We start from the raw sequence: 16,602 nt of genomic DNA on the forward strand, positions 1-16,602 counted from the left end.
GAGATTTTTTTTAAAAGATGTAAGTACAGATTTGAGAATTAACAGAAAAAGTGTTATAGGCAAACTGTTTTCAACAGCTTCAAAACAGAAGCGCTTAGGGGAAAAAAATTTCTTACGCTTGAAACAGTGTATGTATATAGATTTTTCCATTCTTACAGGGATCTTTTAAAAGAAAAATGGTCAATGCTTCTGAAATATTTGAAATCAAGACTAGACAGAATCTTATTTCCTGGCTGGCTTAAATTAAAAAAAAAATACAAACAAATGTAGTATTCTTTTTTAACTCTACTATTCCAAAAGGATAATCAGTGTCACGAGTCCATGTCAATTGCCACCGTGACCTGCTTCTTGCAGTCAGGGTATTATATAACAGTACACCATCATCATAGCCCAGAGATAAGACTTACATCCAAACGCCTGTATAATTCTGGAATATCAGCAAATAGAATGAATAGACACACACCCAGCTGTATGACCAGCACAAGGACAAACATATCTGAGGAAATAAGAACACAAGCTATCATTTAGAGAAATTGGAGTATATACGGAGTTTCACATCTATTGACAGACATATTCTAGATTAACACTGATTAAGCTTACTTGATTCCTACATCCAAACACAGCATAATAAATGGAAAGTACTCATTTCTATGCAATGGGTCTCACCTCCACAATTTCTATGCATGTCCTTGAAGCAGATGGAAATTTTCACATGCATGTTGTAAGTTTCAATTAATAAAAGTGGGAAATATAGAGAGAGCAATTTTGACCTAAAGTATTTTCAAAAAATGCCTTGAAGACAGTTAAGTATCCAAGTCTTTTTATGCAAATCCCCTGCTTCAAATTCTATTCTGGAAAAAAAAGAAGGCTGTAAATAAACAAATATTTAAATTTCAGTAATGTAGAGGTAAGCATTTGACTGCTTTCTCATCCCAAGAAGGAGAAAGGCAAAATAATTTTCTCTAAATAAACTAATTCTTATGAGAACATTGATCCTTCAACTTATGCTTCTAAATTTTCCCAATTAGGGGTGCCTGGGTGGCTCAGTTGTTAAAGCATCCAACTCTTGATTTTGCCTCAGATCACGATTTCATAGTTCATGGGTTCGAGCCCCACATCAGGCTCTGCACTGACAGCATGGAGCCTGCTTGGGATTCTCTCTCTCGCTCTCTCTCTCTGCTCCTCCAGTGCTCATGCTCTCCCTCTCTCTCGAAATAAATAAGTAAAGGTAAAAATAATTAACTAAATAATTAATTAATTAAATGTTCCCAATTTGATAGGTAGGGATGTATACAAATGAATGTTCCACAGGGTAACCAGGTCACCCACTTCTCCTAACACACACCGCACTCCAGTCCAGAATGTAAGGAGGTAGCATGTACTTTGGCCAAGAGCCTCCACAATTACCATAGCCAGGTTCCTTCAGGCTGGACCCCCTCCCAGGCTGCCAACCACACAATGCCATCTTAACCATTGTCTTCATGGCAAGAGACATGTTCCAACTGAATGTTGTGACACTTCTCTCTCTCCACCTCCTCCCAGATGAATTCCGACAAGTACTGACACGTGAGGAAATAAATGACTCGTCCCAATTTACAGTGGTGCCATGAAAGGACACCTGGAGACAAACTTCCAGTGAAGGAAAGAGGTAGAGGAAGAAGCCCTAGAATTTAATGCAGCTTTGAGGAAAGGAGCAAAGAATGAGGCTGCCAAATGTGTTTATAGAGCCCTGGAGTATAAAGTCAAGGGCTCCAGATAAGCATCAACTCCGCTGCTGCTCCCCGAGTGACCTGGGCATGTCTGTTCTTCTGATGACCCATCACCTCTGATCTGGTACAACGCTACTCACAATTTTTATATATGGGCTGCCTAAATGGTTTTCCTTTAGAGAAAATAAGAGCCACGATGATACAGTTGATTGTTCCCAAGAACCATATGGTAGTGTTTTCGAAGCTTGTGAAGGCACCATTACTTCCAATTTTTTCTGAAGCAGTGGGAGAAATGGTTAACTTTGAGATGCTTTCATTTTGCACTGTGCAGGCACTAAAAAAGAAACAAAAAAGGTAATGAACGAAGATGACAGGTCTTTATGGAGCACTGGTAACTACAGGATTCCATGCCCTCAGTGCTTTTGTAATTACCTACACTTTGGGAAAGAATATACTGAGAAATAAGGGGAAAGAAACCAACACAGATAGATCTATATTTTGGATAGATGAATAGATAAAAGATAGATAGATGATAGGTAGATAGATAGATAGATAGACAAGTTATTTATTCAATAATTTGGGTACCCTTCATGTGTAGTAAGGTTATGTGGGAAAAAGATGAGTAAGCCATGAGTTTTTCCTCTTGTGGCTTAAGATCTTTGAATATTGATAAATAGGGTGACCATATAATTTATCATCCAACAGGAGCATATTTGAATGTGAAAGGAAAAGACTAGTAGCATCAGCAAAACCGGTAGTTGCCAGAGGAGACATGCGTGGAAGGGGTGGGAAAAATAGATAAAGGGGATTCAGAGGTCCAAACTTCCAGTTATAAAATGAATGTTATGAGGATGCAAATTACAGCATAGGAGCTGTAATCAAAAATAGCATATTAATATATGGTGACAGATGGGCACCACATATCATGGTAAGCAAGGAATGGTGTATAGAATGGTCGAATTGATAACTTGTTATTAATGTAACATTGTATGCCAAACATACTTCAACGATTAATTAATTTAAAAAATTTCACTGGGATATCAGGCTCAAACTGGGGCTGCCTGGGCAAATTATAACGCATGGTCACCCTAGGTGTAAAAGAAGGTCATGGATCATTATCACACAAGACAGGCAAAAGTAAGTGCCAATGGATAACATCCTCAAACTGTGCTACAGAGGAGAGAAGATCACTGGAAAATTCCCCAAGGGACTTGAAAGAAAGCCAACGCCTCCAGAAGAATGAAGAACCCTTTGCTTCTTGTCATAAGGGCCAGACCGTGTTTGATGGAAATTAGGATGTGAGAAGCCGGCATCAGAGCTGTGATAGTACCTGTGCATCTCCATGGAATACCAAGGCTGCCTCTGAACCAGAATGAAGCCCACAATGTGCATGGCTAAGCTGAGAAGAATGTTGAGAATCACAGAGAGCAGCAGAGGTGGGGAGATCAGCCGTCCTGCAGGCCTGAAGGGCACCAGCTTGGGGTAGGCACCATTCAAATTCACTACAAAATAAATTCAAGTGTTATGCTTGTGAGAGAAGGAAAATACTGTATTCTTCATCAGAAGAACAGTGTAAATTCTTGGGCCCACACAGCCAAGGAAACTGACAAACTGGAGTACATCAGGGTTTTGAGGGAACAAAATACAATGAATGGCTTCAAACTCAAGTCATAGGAGCAATTCTTAAGGGAGAAGACAAAAACAATCATGAAATGCTTTCGGTTTGGGCTATTGTTTTTAATATACGAAATTTATTGTCAAATTGGTTTCCATACAACACCCAGTGCTCATCCCAAAAGATGCACTCTTTAATGCCCATCACCTACCCTCCCCTCCCTCCCACCACCCATCAACCCTCAGTTTGTTCTCAGTTTTTAAGAGTCTCTTATACTTTGGCTCTCTCCCACTCTAACCTCTTTTTTTTTTCCTTCCCCTCCCCCATGGGTTTCTGTTAAGTTTCTCAGGATCCACATGAGAGTGAAAGCATATGGTATCTGTCTTTCTCTGTATGGCTTATTTCACTTAGCATCACACTCTCCAGTTCCATCCACGTTGGTACAAAGGGCCATATTTCATTCTTTCTCATTGCCACGGCACTCTGTACAATAGCCAAATTGTGGGAAAAGCCTAAATGTCCATCAACTGATGAATGGATAAAGAAATTGTGGTTCAGTTTTGCCTATTAAATAGGCAAAGTCCATCAAATTATAGGTGAGGGCATGATGATAATGTGCACTCTTATACACTGCTTCTGGAAACGTACACTGACACAAACCTTCTGCAGGGCAATTTGGCAATAAATATGAAAACACCAGAAAATGTTCATAACATTTGACATGGTTATTCCATTTCTGGAAATTTGTCTTAAGCTAAAAATATCAGAGATGTAGAAAGATGTTCTTTAGTGCATCACTTACAGTAAACTATGGTACATCTACATAATGAAACAACAGGCAGTCGCTAAGAAGCAATGCTTTAAAATATTCAGTGACAATGGGACATCTGGGTGACTCAGTTGGTTAAGCATCTGACCCTTGATTTCGGGTCAGGTCATGATCTCGTGGTTCGTGAGTTCGAGCCCCGCCTTGGTCTCTGCACTGACGGCGTGGAGCTTGCTTGGGATTTGTTCTCTCTCTGTCCCTCCTCTGCTCACTCTCTCATCCTCAGATAAATAAACTTAAGTAAAATAAATTAAATAAACTTAAAAAAATATTCAATGACAAAATGAGAAGTGACATCGGAAAAAATGGCAAAGCAGACAGCCCTAAGGTCCCATCCTTCCACAGAAACATTGAAAAACAAGCAGAAACTATCAAAACTAACTTTGTCAGAACTCTGAACAACAAAGGTTTACAGCAGTCAAACAAATGCTGAATCAAGAAAAAGGCAACTTAAAAATGGTAGGAAAGCTTTGTGACATCTGTACTTGCCGTTGTCCTACCCCTCCTCAGCTCAGTGGCAATCTCAAAGTCAGTCATTGGCCCTCCCAGTGGAGGACTCTGGTCTCTGGTCACAGAGAGGAAGAGCAAACTGCATCCATTGGGTATGTCCGTTCTAACCTGTCTGGGGGTACCTGAAGGACTGGTGCAAGGCGCTCATCTCTGTTTCACCTAATGCAAGACTGAACTCAGGGCAGCAGCATCCACTGCTTGAAAACAACTGTAAGGCTCACCAACTACCCACAATCACCTGGGGCAAAAGATGGCAGTTGAGACATAAAATAATAGCTATGATAAAGAAAAGCTAAAGAACATTTCTTTGGAAAATTATGGCTTTCAAAAACATATGTGTATTTTGGGGACTATAGAAAACCATGCACACACCTAAGGCAAGTTACCCACTCAGGAAAGACTGGAACAGCCCCTCAGTTTTGAGCTCTGGATGATCTCTGCACTCAGCACAAGACTGGCTGAGTGTTGAAGGGCCCCAGCACAGAACAAATGTGCAAAGACTGGGAGAGGTTGTTCTTTGTTCATGGTTTTACACTCATGGAAGTCAAGAAAATCTCTGTCAAAAACACTAGCTAAACAAAAGCTAAAGGAACAGAGATTTCATTGACCATACATGGCAACTGATACAGTCTGCAAAAAATAGTTTAGGAAAGTCACCAAACAAATGGACTATGACAGCCTTCAAAAACTAGCAGAACAAAAGCCATCAAATCCTGGGGAAGGGGGATTTCCAGAGTTATCTGGATTTCCAGAGTTACGACATTATAATATTCAGCAGAACAAAATAAGTTCACAGAAATAACCTCTGAGGACACCCAGACATTGGACTTACTAGACAAAGACTTTGATTATTTTTTTCCAAATCCCAGCTTTTTTTTTAAATTTATTTTTTAAATTTACATCCAAGTTAGTTAGCATATAGTGCAACAATGATTTCAGGAGTAGATTCCTTAATGCCCCTTACCCATTTAGCCCATCCCCCCTCCCATAACCCCTCCTGTAACACTCTGTTCTCCATATTTAAGAGTCTCTTATGTTTTGTCCCCCTCCCTATTTTTATATTATTTTTGCTACCCTTCCCTTATGTCCATCTGTTTTGTATCTTAAAGTCCTCATATGAGTGAAGTCATATGATATGTTAGACAAAGACTTTAAAACAACTGTTTCAGGGGCGCCTGGGTGGCTCAGTCAGTAAAGCGTCTGACTTCAGCTCAGGTCATGATCTCGTGGTTCGTGAGTTCGAGCCCCACGTCGGGCTCTGTGCTGACAGCTCAGAGCCTAGAGCCTGTTTCGGATTCTGTGTCTCCCCCTCTCTCTGCCCCTCCCACGCTCATGCTCTGTCTCTGTCTCTCAATAATAAATAAATGTTTAAAAAAATTTATAAAACAACTCTCTCTTTTTTTTTAATGTTTCTATTTATTTTTGAGACAGAGAGAGTCAGAGCATGAGCAGGAGAGGGGCAGACAGAGGGGGAGACACAGAATCCGAAGTGGGCTCCAGGCTCTGAGCTGTCAGCACAGAGCCCGACGTGGGGCTCGAACCCACAAACCATGAGATCGTGACCTGAGCCGAAGTCGGACGCTCGACTGACTGAACCACCCAGGCGCCCCTAAAACAACTCTTTCAAATATGCTCAAAGAAATTAGGAAACAATGTATGAACAAAATGAAAATGTCAATAAAAAGACAGAAAATATGAAAAGTAGCCAAAAGAAATTGTTTCTAAAGAATCTTTTTTATAATTTCTACCTCTTCATTGACATTCTTTCTTTTGTCCAGTAAAAGTAACTATTTGAGTGGCGCCTGGGTAGTTCAGTTGGTTAAGCATCTGACTTTGGCTCAGATCATGATCTCACAGTCTGTGAGTTCAACATCTGTGCTGACAGCTCAGAGCCTGGAACTTGTTTCAGATTCTGTGTCTCCCTCTCTCTGGCCCTCCTTCACTCGTGCTTTGTCTCTCTTTCTCTCTCTCAAAAATAAATAAAAATAAAAAATGAAAACATTTTTAAAAAGTAACTATTTGAGCAAATATAAAAGGCTGTAGGGGCACCTGGGTGGCTCAGTCGGTTAAGCATCCAACTTGGGCACAGGTCATGATCTTGCAGTTCATGGTTTCAAGCCCCACATTGGGGCTTGACAGAACAACGGAGAGCTATTACTTAATGAGTACAGAGTTTCTGTTTGGGGAGATGTAAAAATTTTGTAAGTAAAGAGTGGCAATGATTGCGCAAAACTGTGAATGTAATTAATGCCCCTGAACTATATGTTTAAAAATGGTGAAAATGGCACATTTTATGCTTTGTATATTTTACCACAATAAAAAAGAATTAAAATATTTAATGACATGAAAATTTATGACAAAGTTAAGTGAAGAAAATGTACGCACAACTATATACAGAACATAATTCAAATTTCTTCATCTATATACATACAGAATGCTTTAATTTGTTAGTTCTGAATGGTAGGATAAAGATGGATTTTTTCCTTTGTTATATCTTGCAACGTTTTCCGTCTTTGTTTTATAATGAATATATATTAGTAACCATAAGAAAAAAATAATCAAGTTATTTATCAAAATATAGAGGAAAACCTGGAGATGCTTGTTACTAAACAGAGAACAATTAGAGCAGAAATGAGGGCTGTTTTCAAAAGACAGGAAGTCTTTCAGGAAGAAAGACTGATCTAGGGAGAAAACATAGATGGCTCTTTGCCACCCTAAATCACAGAGCTGGGATGGGTGCAAGTTACATAGAGATAGGCTTGGCTTCATAAGAAGAATTCTGTTAATTCTTTCCAGAGATTTGAGTGTTCTTTCCAGAGGGTGTTCTTTCCAGAGATTTGAGCCCCTTGGATACACCTGACACTGTCAGAATTACAGGGAACACAGCAGTAGTCAAGATAGACAAGGTGCTGTTCTCACAACGCACACACTCTGGGAGAGGGGAGGCAGGAAGACGCAAATAAAAACACAGATAAAAGCATAACTTCAGGTTGTGATGGGCACCCCCCCCACACACACACACACAAATAGAACACAATAGTGCTTTCTGCCTCCACTGCCACCATGGTGCCCGTGAAAAAGTTTCTGGTGAAAGGGGGCCAAAAAAAAAAAAAAAAGAAAAAAAAGAAAAGAAAAAGGAAGAAGCAGCAAGTTATGAAGTTTGCCCTTGACTGCACCCACCCTGGAGAAGAGGGAATCATGGAGGCTGCCAAATTTGAGCAGTTTAGAGAATCAAAATGAATGGAAAATCTGGGAATCTCAGTTGGAGGGGCTCTAACCACTGAAAGGAACAAAAACAAGATTACAGTAACTTCTGAGGTGCTTTTTTCCAAATGGTGTTCGAAATAACTCATCAAAAAAATATTTGAAGGGGGCACCTGAGTGGCTCAGTTGGTTAAGCATACAACTTAGGCTCAGGCCATGATCTCATGGTTCCTGGGTTTGAGCCCCACATGGGGCTCTGCACTGACGGTGTAGAGCCTGCTTGGGATTGTTTCTCTCTCCCTCTCTCTCCGCCTCTTCCCCACTTGTGCATGCTCTCTCTCTCTCTGTTCCCCCCCTCTCTCAAAATAAAGAAATAAACATAAAAAATATATATATGAAGAATAATCCCTGTGATTCATTGCGAGTAGTTGCTAACAGCAAAGAGAGTTACAAACTGTGTTACTTCCGGATTAACCAGGATGAGAAAGAGGAGGAAGAGGTGGATTAAAACTCATTTATCTGGAACATTTTGTATGAATTCTTGAATAAAACTTGGGAACTAAAAAAAAAAAAATAGACACAATTATGTGATAGAGAAAAATTGGCTTGGTGACTACTTAAAGTGAACTTCCTGAGGTGGTGACATTTGAGCTAAGATCTGAATAAGAAAAAACCAAAGCCATAAAAAGATGAAAAGGGAGAGTGTTTTAGGCAAAGAAAAGAGAAAAAACAAAGGTACTGTGGTGATCACAAGCTTGACAATGCTCAAGTGACAAGAAGACCCTGGTGCTTGGGATAAGAATGTAACAATGTGGTTGTAAGTGAAGCAGAAGAAGGCAGGGGCTAGAGCATTTTAAGCAAGTAGGTAAAAATAAAATTTACTTTTCAAAATTAACACTCTTACTGCTCTTTGAAAGGTAAATGGGGAGGAGGGGAAGCAAGATGAGTTGTGAGGCTGTTGTGGGAATCCGTAAGGGAGGTGACATGGTTCTGTGTCAGGGGGTACAGAACTTCGGAAAGCAGAGCCAACAGGAGCTCCATCCAAAGGGATGTGAAGGATAAAGAAAAGAGAAACCAAGGATGGCTCCAGGTCTTTGAACAACCAGGTTGTTTTACCAGAATGCAAGGAAAGGAAAATTTTTTCCCTTTCACTGATGTGTTCTAAGTGCCTTAATAGGCACTTAGTAGTACAAATTAGGCACTCAATAAATAGCTAATAATTCTGGTAGAAGATAAGAAAATATATTTATATGCTGATCCAGCAGACCAGAGAAAAGTTGATGACAGTGAAGAAGGAGATTACAACAGAAAATCCCCAAGAAGGTAGGAAGAGGTAGGATTAAACGTATAAGTGGAGCTGTTGGCATTTATATGTAACAGAGAAGAAAGCAGAGAATATGGTGGATGGTGGGGAGTGGATGGGTTGGGGTGAAAGCCTACAGCAGGGAAATTGGGAAGACGATTCATGTTAATCAAGAAGTGGAAATGGGAGTGGCCTAATGGCAAGATTATCTTTAATCTTCATTCAAAATCCCCAAAGGCTAGGATTTAAAGATCTAAAACAAGGGGACCGGATGGCTCAGTCGGTTAAGTGTCCAACTCTAGATTCCAACTGAGGTCATTATCTGAACACAGGTCATGAACTGTGGTTCATGAGATTGAGCCCTGTCAGCACTGACAGCATGGAGCCTGCTTGGGATTCTCTCTCCCTCTCTGTTCCTTCCCTAATTGCTCTCTCTCTCTCTCTCTCTCTCTCAAAGTAAATAAATAAACTAAGAAAAAAAAAGATCTAAAGCATAAAAGCTATCCAGCCTCTATAAACTGGGCATATATTAACTATAATTACACCTGAAAGCATACTGAAGACAGCATTCCTGATTTTCAAAGTGCACTTGAGAAACTGAACAAGAAGACCATGGGAGAAGGGAAGGGGGGAAACGATAGTTACAAACAGAGAGGAAGGGAGGCAAACCACAAGAGACTCTTAAATACAGAGAACAAACTGAGGGTAGCGGGGGGAAGGAGTGGTGGACAGAGGGGAAAATGGGCGATGGGCATTGAGGAGGGTACTTGCTGGGATGAGCACTGGGTGTTGTATGTAAACAATGAACCACAGGAATCTAACCCAAAAACAAGAACACATTGCACACACTGTATGTTAGCCAAATTGACAATAAATTATATTTTTAAAAAATGAAAAGCAATAAAGTATCCCAAAATATAAACAAACAAACAAATAAATAAATAAGTTTAGTGACCATTATGGAAGCCCCGTATTTTGTGGAAAAAAGAAAAATAACTAACCAGCTTTTCCATGGCCAATACTTTTATTTCAATCCAAGACTCTTTCCCTATTTCCTCTTTCCCTCTCTGAATAGACCCTTGGGCATAAGTCCCATATCCCTGAGGCTGCAACTGGTGTCCCTCCTAGTGGACCAGCCCTTCTGGAAGAGCCAAGAAAGTTTCAAAAATGTCTTACTTGTTACACCAATAAGAGTTGTGATGGCCAGATCCTGGAACAGAAACTGGTAATTTGAAAGGCTGTTTGTCTCCTGAAAAGAAAAAGGAAAGCAGGTCAAAAAGGTTGTGACCCTCTGGATGAAGTCTGACATCAGTTGCATTCATTTTTGTTCCTGCAACATGGGATTTTACAAGAAGAAGGTGTGGCCAGGGTCCAGTTTGTGTTGGTAGAAGTACCAAAGATAAGGCTGTGAAACCCTCTCCAACCAGGAGGCCACCTTTGTGTGCTTTCTAGGCTGGGTCCTTTGTACATCAACATCCTCCTGTTGAGGGAGATGTCTTACTCTACTAGATCCATCTCTGATCTCTTTTCTACCTGCTAGCAGAAAGTCAGGGTTTGGTCTGGCACAACAGGACAGTGAGTTCCCAGTAGTAACAAGAGACAAATGTGTGGTGATCTTACCCAAATTTTACCAGTGGAAAAAGAATAAGTGAACCCACTATTTGCAGTCTTGGGTGTTATTAGCAAGTCCTGATAAGGCATCCTTGATATTCTTGGGGAAAAAAAGGTTAAGATCTTACTGATTTCAAGTAACTTGCTTCCTTGCCCCCCTTTTAGTGGAAAGGAGATCAAGATGACCCAAGTTCAACTCTAGTTTGTAGCATGAGTTGTTGGGATTCCAAAATAGGACCAAATTTCTGTGCACAGCCTCTCCTTCTCCATCTCATTCATTGTGAGCGGGAAAAGACATAAGCAATCTGAAAATAACAAAACTAAAACCTTCAGCCCAGAAGCAAGAGGGCAGGACATAGAGATGAATCTAACGAATCATCATCAGGCTGCTTATACTTGCTCATGAGAGTCAATTGCAAAGTTTTCAGGGATTTTTTTTTTTGAACTGGCTGTTAAACACAGCCATTATAGAACCTGAAATTATAAAAATCTACCATTAAATACATTATGCTAAAACAAAGCTAATAAATACCCCCAATCCAGCACTTCCTAATCCTTTTCCTACATTGTGCTGTTATCTATGTTCTTTAAGATATTTACAAGTCTTCTATCGTGGGGGTGCAAGTACTACACAATGACATGCTATGTGCACATCTCTTCCCAACTCCATGCTCAGTGACGTCAGGCAGGCAGCTCGAAACCAGCCATGGTGGGCATATTTACACCACGGAAATCAGCAAACATGAATAACCAGGGCTTGCTGTCCCAGGGAGAGCGGCTCTGAAACATTTACCAGCTCCCCAGTCCCAGATCATCTCGCTACTGAATGGTACGCTCGGGTAGACTCACACTGGAACAGAGAAGATGGAGACCTCGTCCAAGCAGCCAGAAGCAACCGGGAGAAAGTGCTATGCCTTGATCGTCAGCTACTGCTACACACAAAATGTCTCTGTCAGACAGTTAGAGAATTGACACCTTCAGCTTCTCCTGTGTGCATCTATTTCTGATTTACTTTCACCATAAAGGTAGTTTCAGAGGGGCCCTTGGCCCTCCAAGCTCCCCTACGTGCACTCTTCCTCAAGAGGCACTGCAGGTTGGGAGGATGCAACTCCTTGTTTCAGTTCTAACCAAGAGCTCGGGTCACCAGTCATACCCAGTAGAGCAGCAGAACACCAACATACTGGATCATGCTGTACAGTGCCATGTACTTGAACATGCAAAATGAGGTAACGAGAGCGGCACGTCCTTCCCTGTGTAAGGAAAGAAAGGACAGAGTAAGGAGATGGAAAAAAGGTCAGTGACTGTTGTTCAGCTGAGCTTAGGAAAAACACTCCAAAGCCTGATTATTAAACAGTTTGTCTGACAGACTGGACAGCCTTGAGCCAGAGGGAGCTGCCTGTCAGTATGCTAAACGACTAGACTTTCAGGAAAGACCAATTCCGGGCCCAGCTCCCCAGCCTTGGTCCAGTTCGGGAGCCCAGAGTGGATGGTAGCCTCGTGCTCTCTGTGGGCATCATGTCAGAGTGGAGTCAGAGGACCTGGGGATGCGTCCTAGAGCTCGTACCTACTCACAAGTGTAATTTGGAAGGTCATTTCCTTCTGTCAGTCACAGTTTCTTCATTTGTAAACTAAGGAATTTACATAAGATTGCAGGCTTGGGGGCCCTTTTCATGAAGGTGTTTCATTTCATTCAAATCATTTGGCCATCCCCGCTTTTTCTAAAACTGCACTGAAACAGTGTCTATGCTCAAATACATCATATATCGAATTTAAATAGACTGAAAACAACGAACGTGTTTGTTTCCGTTACTGTTGGTGGACTTTGAGTAAATGGTATATATTTAAAGCATAAAATAGATTATTTATGAGATGCCACTTTTATCACTTTCATTGGAAAGAAACGAGTTTAAATTTGCTTCTGGTCATAATGTTTTCCTGGGATTCCAAAGCCTGATTTCAGAGCGGGCTTTACCCTGTACTGGGGCTCAGCTGCTGTCATTTGCTCTACCAGAAGGTAGTTTCTCGTCATCTCTCACCTCCTTAGAAAGGGTTTTCGCATGCCACACACCTGCAGCAGCCAATTCCACCTCCCCAGCCGCCTTCTTTTCCCATTACCCTTGATTTATCTGTGTATGTGTTTATTGCCTGACTTCTCCACCAGAAGAAAGCTTTATGAGGTCCAGGAATGCGTGATTTACTTGCTTCTGGGTCTCCAGCGTCTTCACCAGTTCCTGGTACTAAGTGCCTGCTCTATAAACATTTGTCAAACACACACATAAATTTTTAAAAATTTGGGAGGAGCCAGCGAAATCATCATTTTAATGTGGTGGGAATAGTATGACATTTGTAGAGAAAACATTTAAATAGCATCAGTTCTAACATAATTTCTAATCCTATATGGCTGTGTGAGCTTGGGAACCTCAGTTAAGTTCTCTAAACCTCCATTTCTTTATTTGTAAAAGGAAACAGTGACCACTCCGACATCTCCAGGCTGTTTGGAAGTATAAGATAATGGTTATTAAAGCATTTCACAAACTGTAAATACATGCTAGTTATAATCACCCAAAGCGGCCACAGTGCTAACCATCTCTATCATCCCAATAAAATACAGCAGAAGTACATCTTCTGGGAGGCACAGATAAAGCACCAAGGGAGAGTTCAGTAGAAGCAGCAAAGATGAGTTAATATTTTGAAAACTGGGCATAAGAAGGATATTCCAAAGAAGCATAAAGAGGCAAGAGGAAAAGAGGGCAATCGGGGAAGGGAAAGTTTGTCTCTACCCCCCATTATAAAGCACCTATGGAGATATATGTAAAAATAACAATAAGATCAACACTTTCAAGGCAGTTACAAGTTCCAGATTCCAGGGGTGCCTGGGTGACTCAGTGGTTAAGCATCTGACTCTTGATTTAAGCTCAGGTCATGATCTCACAGTTTGTGAGTTCAAGCCATGAGTCAGGCTCCGTTTTGCTCATGGAGGCTGCTTGGGATTCTCTCTCTCCCCCTCTCACTGCCCCTCTCCTGCTTCTGCCCCCTCCCCTGCTCATGCTCTCTCTCTCTCTCTCAAAATAAATAAACAAACTTTAAAATTAAAAAAAAAAGTCCCAGATTCCAATTTTCTAAAAATAACCTATTGAGTGGTTTTCATTATGCCACTACTCTCCCACAGTTATTTTTAACTACTGGTAAGTCCACCCAGGAGTAGAATGGCTGACTGCATTGTCCTGCAAAGCACCCACCCCACCCAGGGACACAAAATTTCCCTGTTGTTTCCCTGGCCGAACAATGGGATCTGAACTTACAAGTCAAGAGAGATTAAAACAGTGCTGGTGGAAAGCGTCTACTTACTTGATAAGGTGAGGTACACACTCAATGTTTGGAGTTTTAGAAGTGAAAGGTGAGGCCACAGATGCCTCCTGTTCTGATAAAGAGATGCCCACGTGAGCCATTTTCAAAGCCTGAAAGCAAAGAGTCAGCTTACTCTGCTTGCACACTCACAGATGTCTCTCCTGAGGCCACACGGGAAAAAGCCCGTCAAGCTAGCTACAGGATGACCCATGCACCCAAGCATGAGCCAGGAGGGGACCAGAATTTGTTCTGCCTGTTGCATAACAAAGAGACGGCACTGGGACATCTGGCCAAAGAAGTCAGTATACTGATCACTGAGTCATTGTGTGGCCTTGGTCAAAACCCTCCCAAACCCTCCACATCAGTTCCTCCATCAAGAAGAATGGAGATAAGTGTCTCCCAGGGATATTATGTCTAAAGGACTCCAGGCAAGTGCAATTAAGTGTAAGTCCTGGTGTGTCCTGGTGTGATCATGGCCCCACACACAGGCAGTTACTTACCCCGCAGTCATTGGCTCCATCACCGCACATACCTACAAAGTAACTAAAAGGGAGCCATGTCAATTGGAGGGGAAATCAAAGCAATTTTAACTGCTAATTTCTCTAATTAAAAAAATAATAAAATGAACTTCGTTACTTAGGGGACACTCTGATTCTTTATTTTAAGGGAGTTTTCTGAAGGGTCCAGTTTGACTAAAAGTAAAGTGTGACTCAGCAGCTCCCCGATGGATTAGGAAAGCCAGCACACCACCCTGACTCCAAGCATTTCAGGGAGACCCTGTACTTCACTGCTTAGAAAGAAGCTTTGTTGGCTGTAAAATGGGATGTTCACAATTTTATGACATAACACCATGGCACAGTGGAGAGGGCACCAGATTTGAAGCCAGATCAAGATCTTTGACCTGATCACTTGACCATTTTGGCCATTATTTTTCTCTCCTACAAAGTGTTATGAGTATTCAGTGAGATGCTGTAGGGAAAAATGTCTTCTGATTTCTAAAACAATAAACGAAAATTACTTGGTGCTGTAAATAGTAACAGGGCAGGAAATTTGCCATTTTAGCAGTCACTCAACTAACAAATGCCCAGACTTTGAAGAAAGAAAATATATTCCTGCATCAGGATCGCTCTTTGAGGGTGAGTGCATCCTGCTGGCTTTAATTCTTGACAAAGATTATGGATAGTGTGCTTTTTAAGGTAGGAGTGCTCTGACAGTATTTATAGGATTTGCTGTACTTGTCTTCCACACTGTCCTATGAAGGCAACTAGTTTACTATCTAGGTTTTCAACCAAGTTAAGAAGACAGGACTTTCTGAATCAAGAAGCTTGCCTAGTGACTAAATCAGGGGGGATGAAGTGGGAGTGAAAAGATTAGGAGTCATGTCTATATGGTCCAGCACCAGAAATGAAGAAAACTTACAGGACTCCATGGGTTCTGTTAACAGGAAATATAGGGTCTCAAATGATGGGCACTTTATTTGAACTGTTCTCTATTGGAGAACCTATTCTCTAATGGAGACCCTTTGTGTTAAAAGAGAAGTATTATTCTGATTCAGGACAGAGAAGATACTTTGCCATATAAATATTTCAGTATTTTTAAGGTTATGTGAATCCCTTGCCATACGAATCTCCTTATATCACAGCTGTGATGATAATTTATAATGTCTAAATTCTCATTGTACCTTCAGGAGCTGAACTCAAACTATCTTTCCAGGTTCATTTCTCACCACACACTTTCACGTCCCATATGTTCTAGTCCAGTGGTTCTCAACTCTGGGCGCAAAATTGACTCATTTGAGGGACGCTGAAAAAACACTGATGTCCAAGCCTCACATGAACAACTGAATTAGAATATCTGGACAGTGGGGTCCTGGGATTGTTATTTTTTCAAAGCTCCCAGGGTGACTGTCATAGGCAGTTAGGTTCAGAACCACTGCCTTAGGGGACTTCTTGTACCTCTCACACTCTCCCTGACTGTCATGCTCCAGGCACTTCATACCACCTGAATTGGTAAAGAACCTACTCCAGTTTCTGAAATTCTTCCACCAGACTGGATTTCTGCCCAGGAGACATTCTTGCAAAGATTGTTCCATTTATCAGTATCTGTAAGGAACCCAAGAGAAACTTTATATCACGTCAGTTGGTCATACATGAGATAATTGATGATACTTAGAACGCTGACTGGAAAATAACATCCATGAATGGCAAAACACAATTTGTTTCCAAGAAGTCTTTTTTTTTTTTTTTAAGACATTGAGACCTTGGTCATCAAGTAAGCGACCAAGGAGACCAAAAATCAGTCAAGATGACTGCTTAATAAAAATATTGGATGAAAATGATGACCTTCAGATATTTAGCTGAACTGCCATCAAGAAGGTGGTCAAAAAATCCTGAGCTTAATGGAATCTTGAACCAGTAGAGTATGAGAAATTGCAAGATATCAAGAGGTCAGCATCCTAGGGAAAGGAAAGGAGGCA

General features: G+C 41.1%; 1 protein-coding gene across 4 annotated transcripts in view; it reads right to left on the reverse strand.

The window, feature by feature from the left end:
* LOC125174688 (probable cation-transporting ATPase 13A4) overlaps positions 1 to 16,602 on the reverse strand; it is a 155,157-nt gene that overhangs the window by 12,947 nt on the left and 125,608 nt on the right. For all 4 annotated transcript variants that reach the window (XM_047874319.1, XM_047874317.1, XM_047874320.1 and 1 more), the window contains 8 exons: positions 16,149 to 16,228; positions 14,627 to 14,669; positions 14,127 to 14,236; positions 11,932 to 12,028; positions 10,344 to 10,416; positions 3,040 to 3,211; positions 1,850 to 2,043; positions 408 to 496 (listed from right to left, as the gene is read on the reverse strand). In XM_047874319.1, coding sequence (XP_047730275.1) covers positions 408 to 496; positions 1,850 to 2,043; positions 3,040 to 3,211; positions 10,344 to 10,416; positions 11,932 to 12,028; positions 14,127 to 14,236; positions 14,627 to 14,669; positions 16,149 to 16,228 — 858 coding nt within the window. The remainder of the gene's footprint in view (positions 1 to 407; positions 497 to 1,849; positions 2,044 to 3,039; positions 3,212 to 10,343; positions 10,417 to 11,931; positions 12,029 to 14,126; positions 14,237 to 14,626; positions 14,670 to 16,148; positions 16,229 to 16,602) is intronic.

The sequence above is a fragment of the Prionailurus viverrinus genome, chromosome C2, assembly GCF_022837055.1.
Source record: "Prionailurus viverrinus isolate Anna chromosome C2, UM_Priviv_1.0, whole genome shotgun sequence".
Lineage (NCBI taxonomy): Eukaryota > Metazoa > Chordata > Mammalia > Carnivora > Felidae > Prionailurus > Prionailurus viverrinus.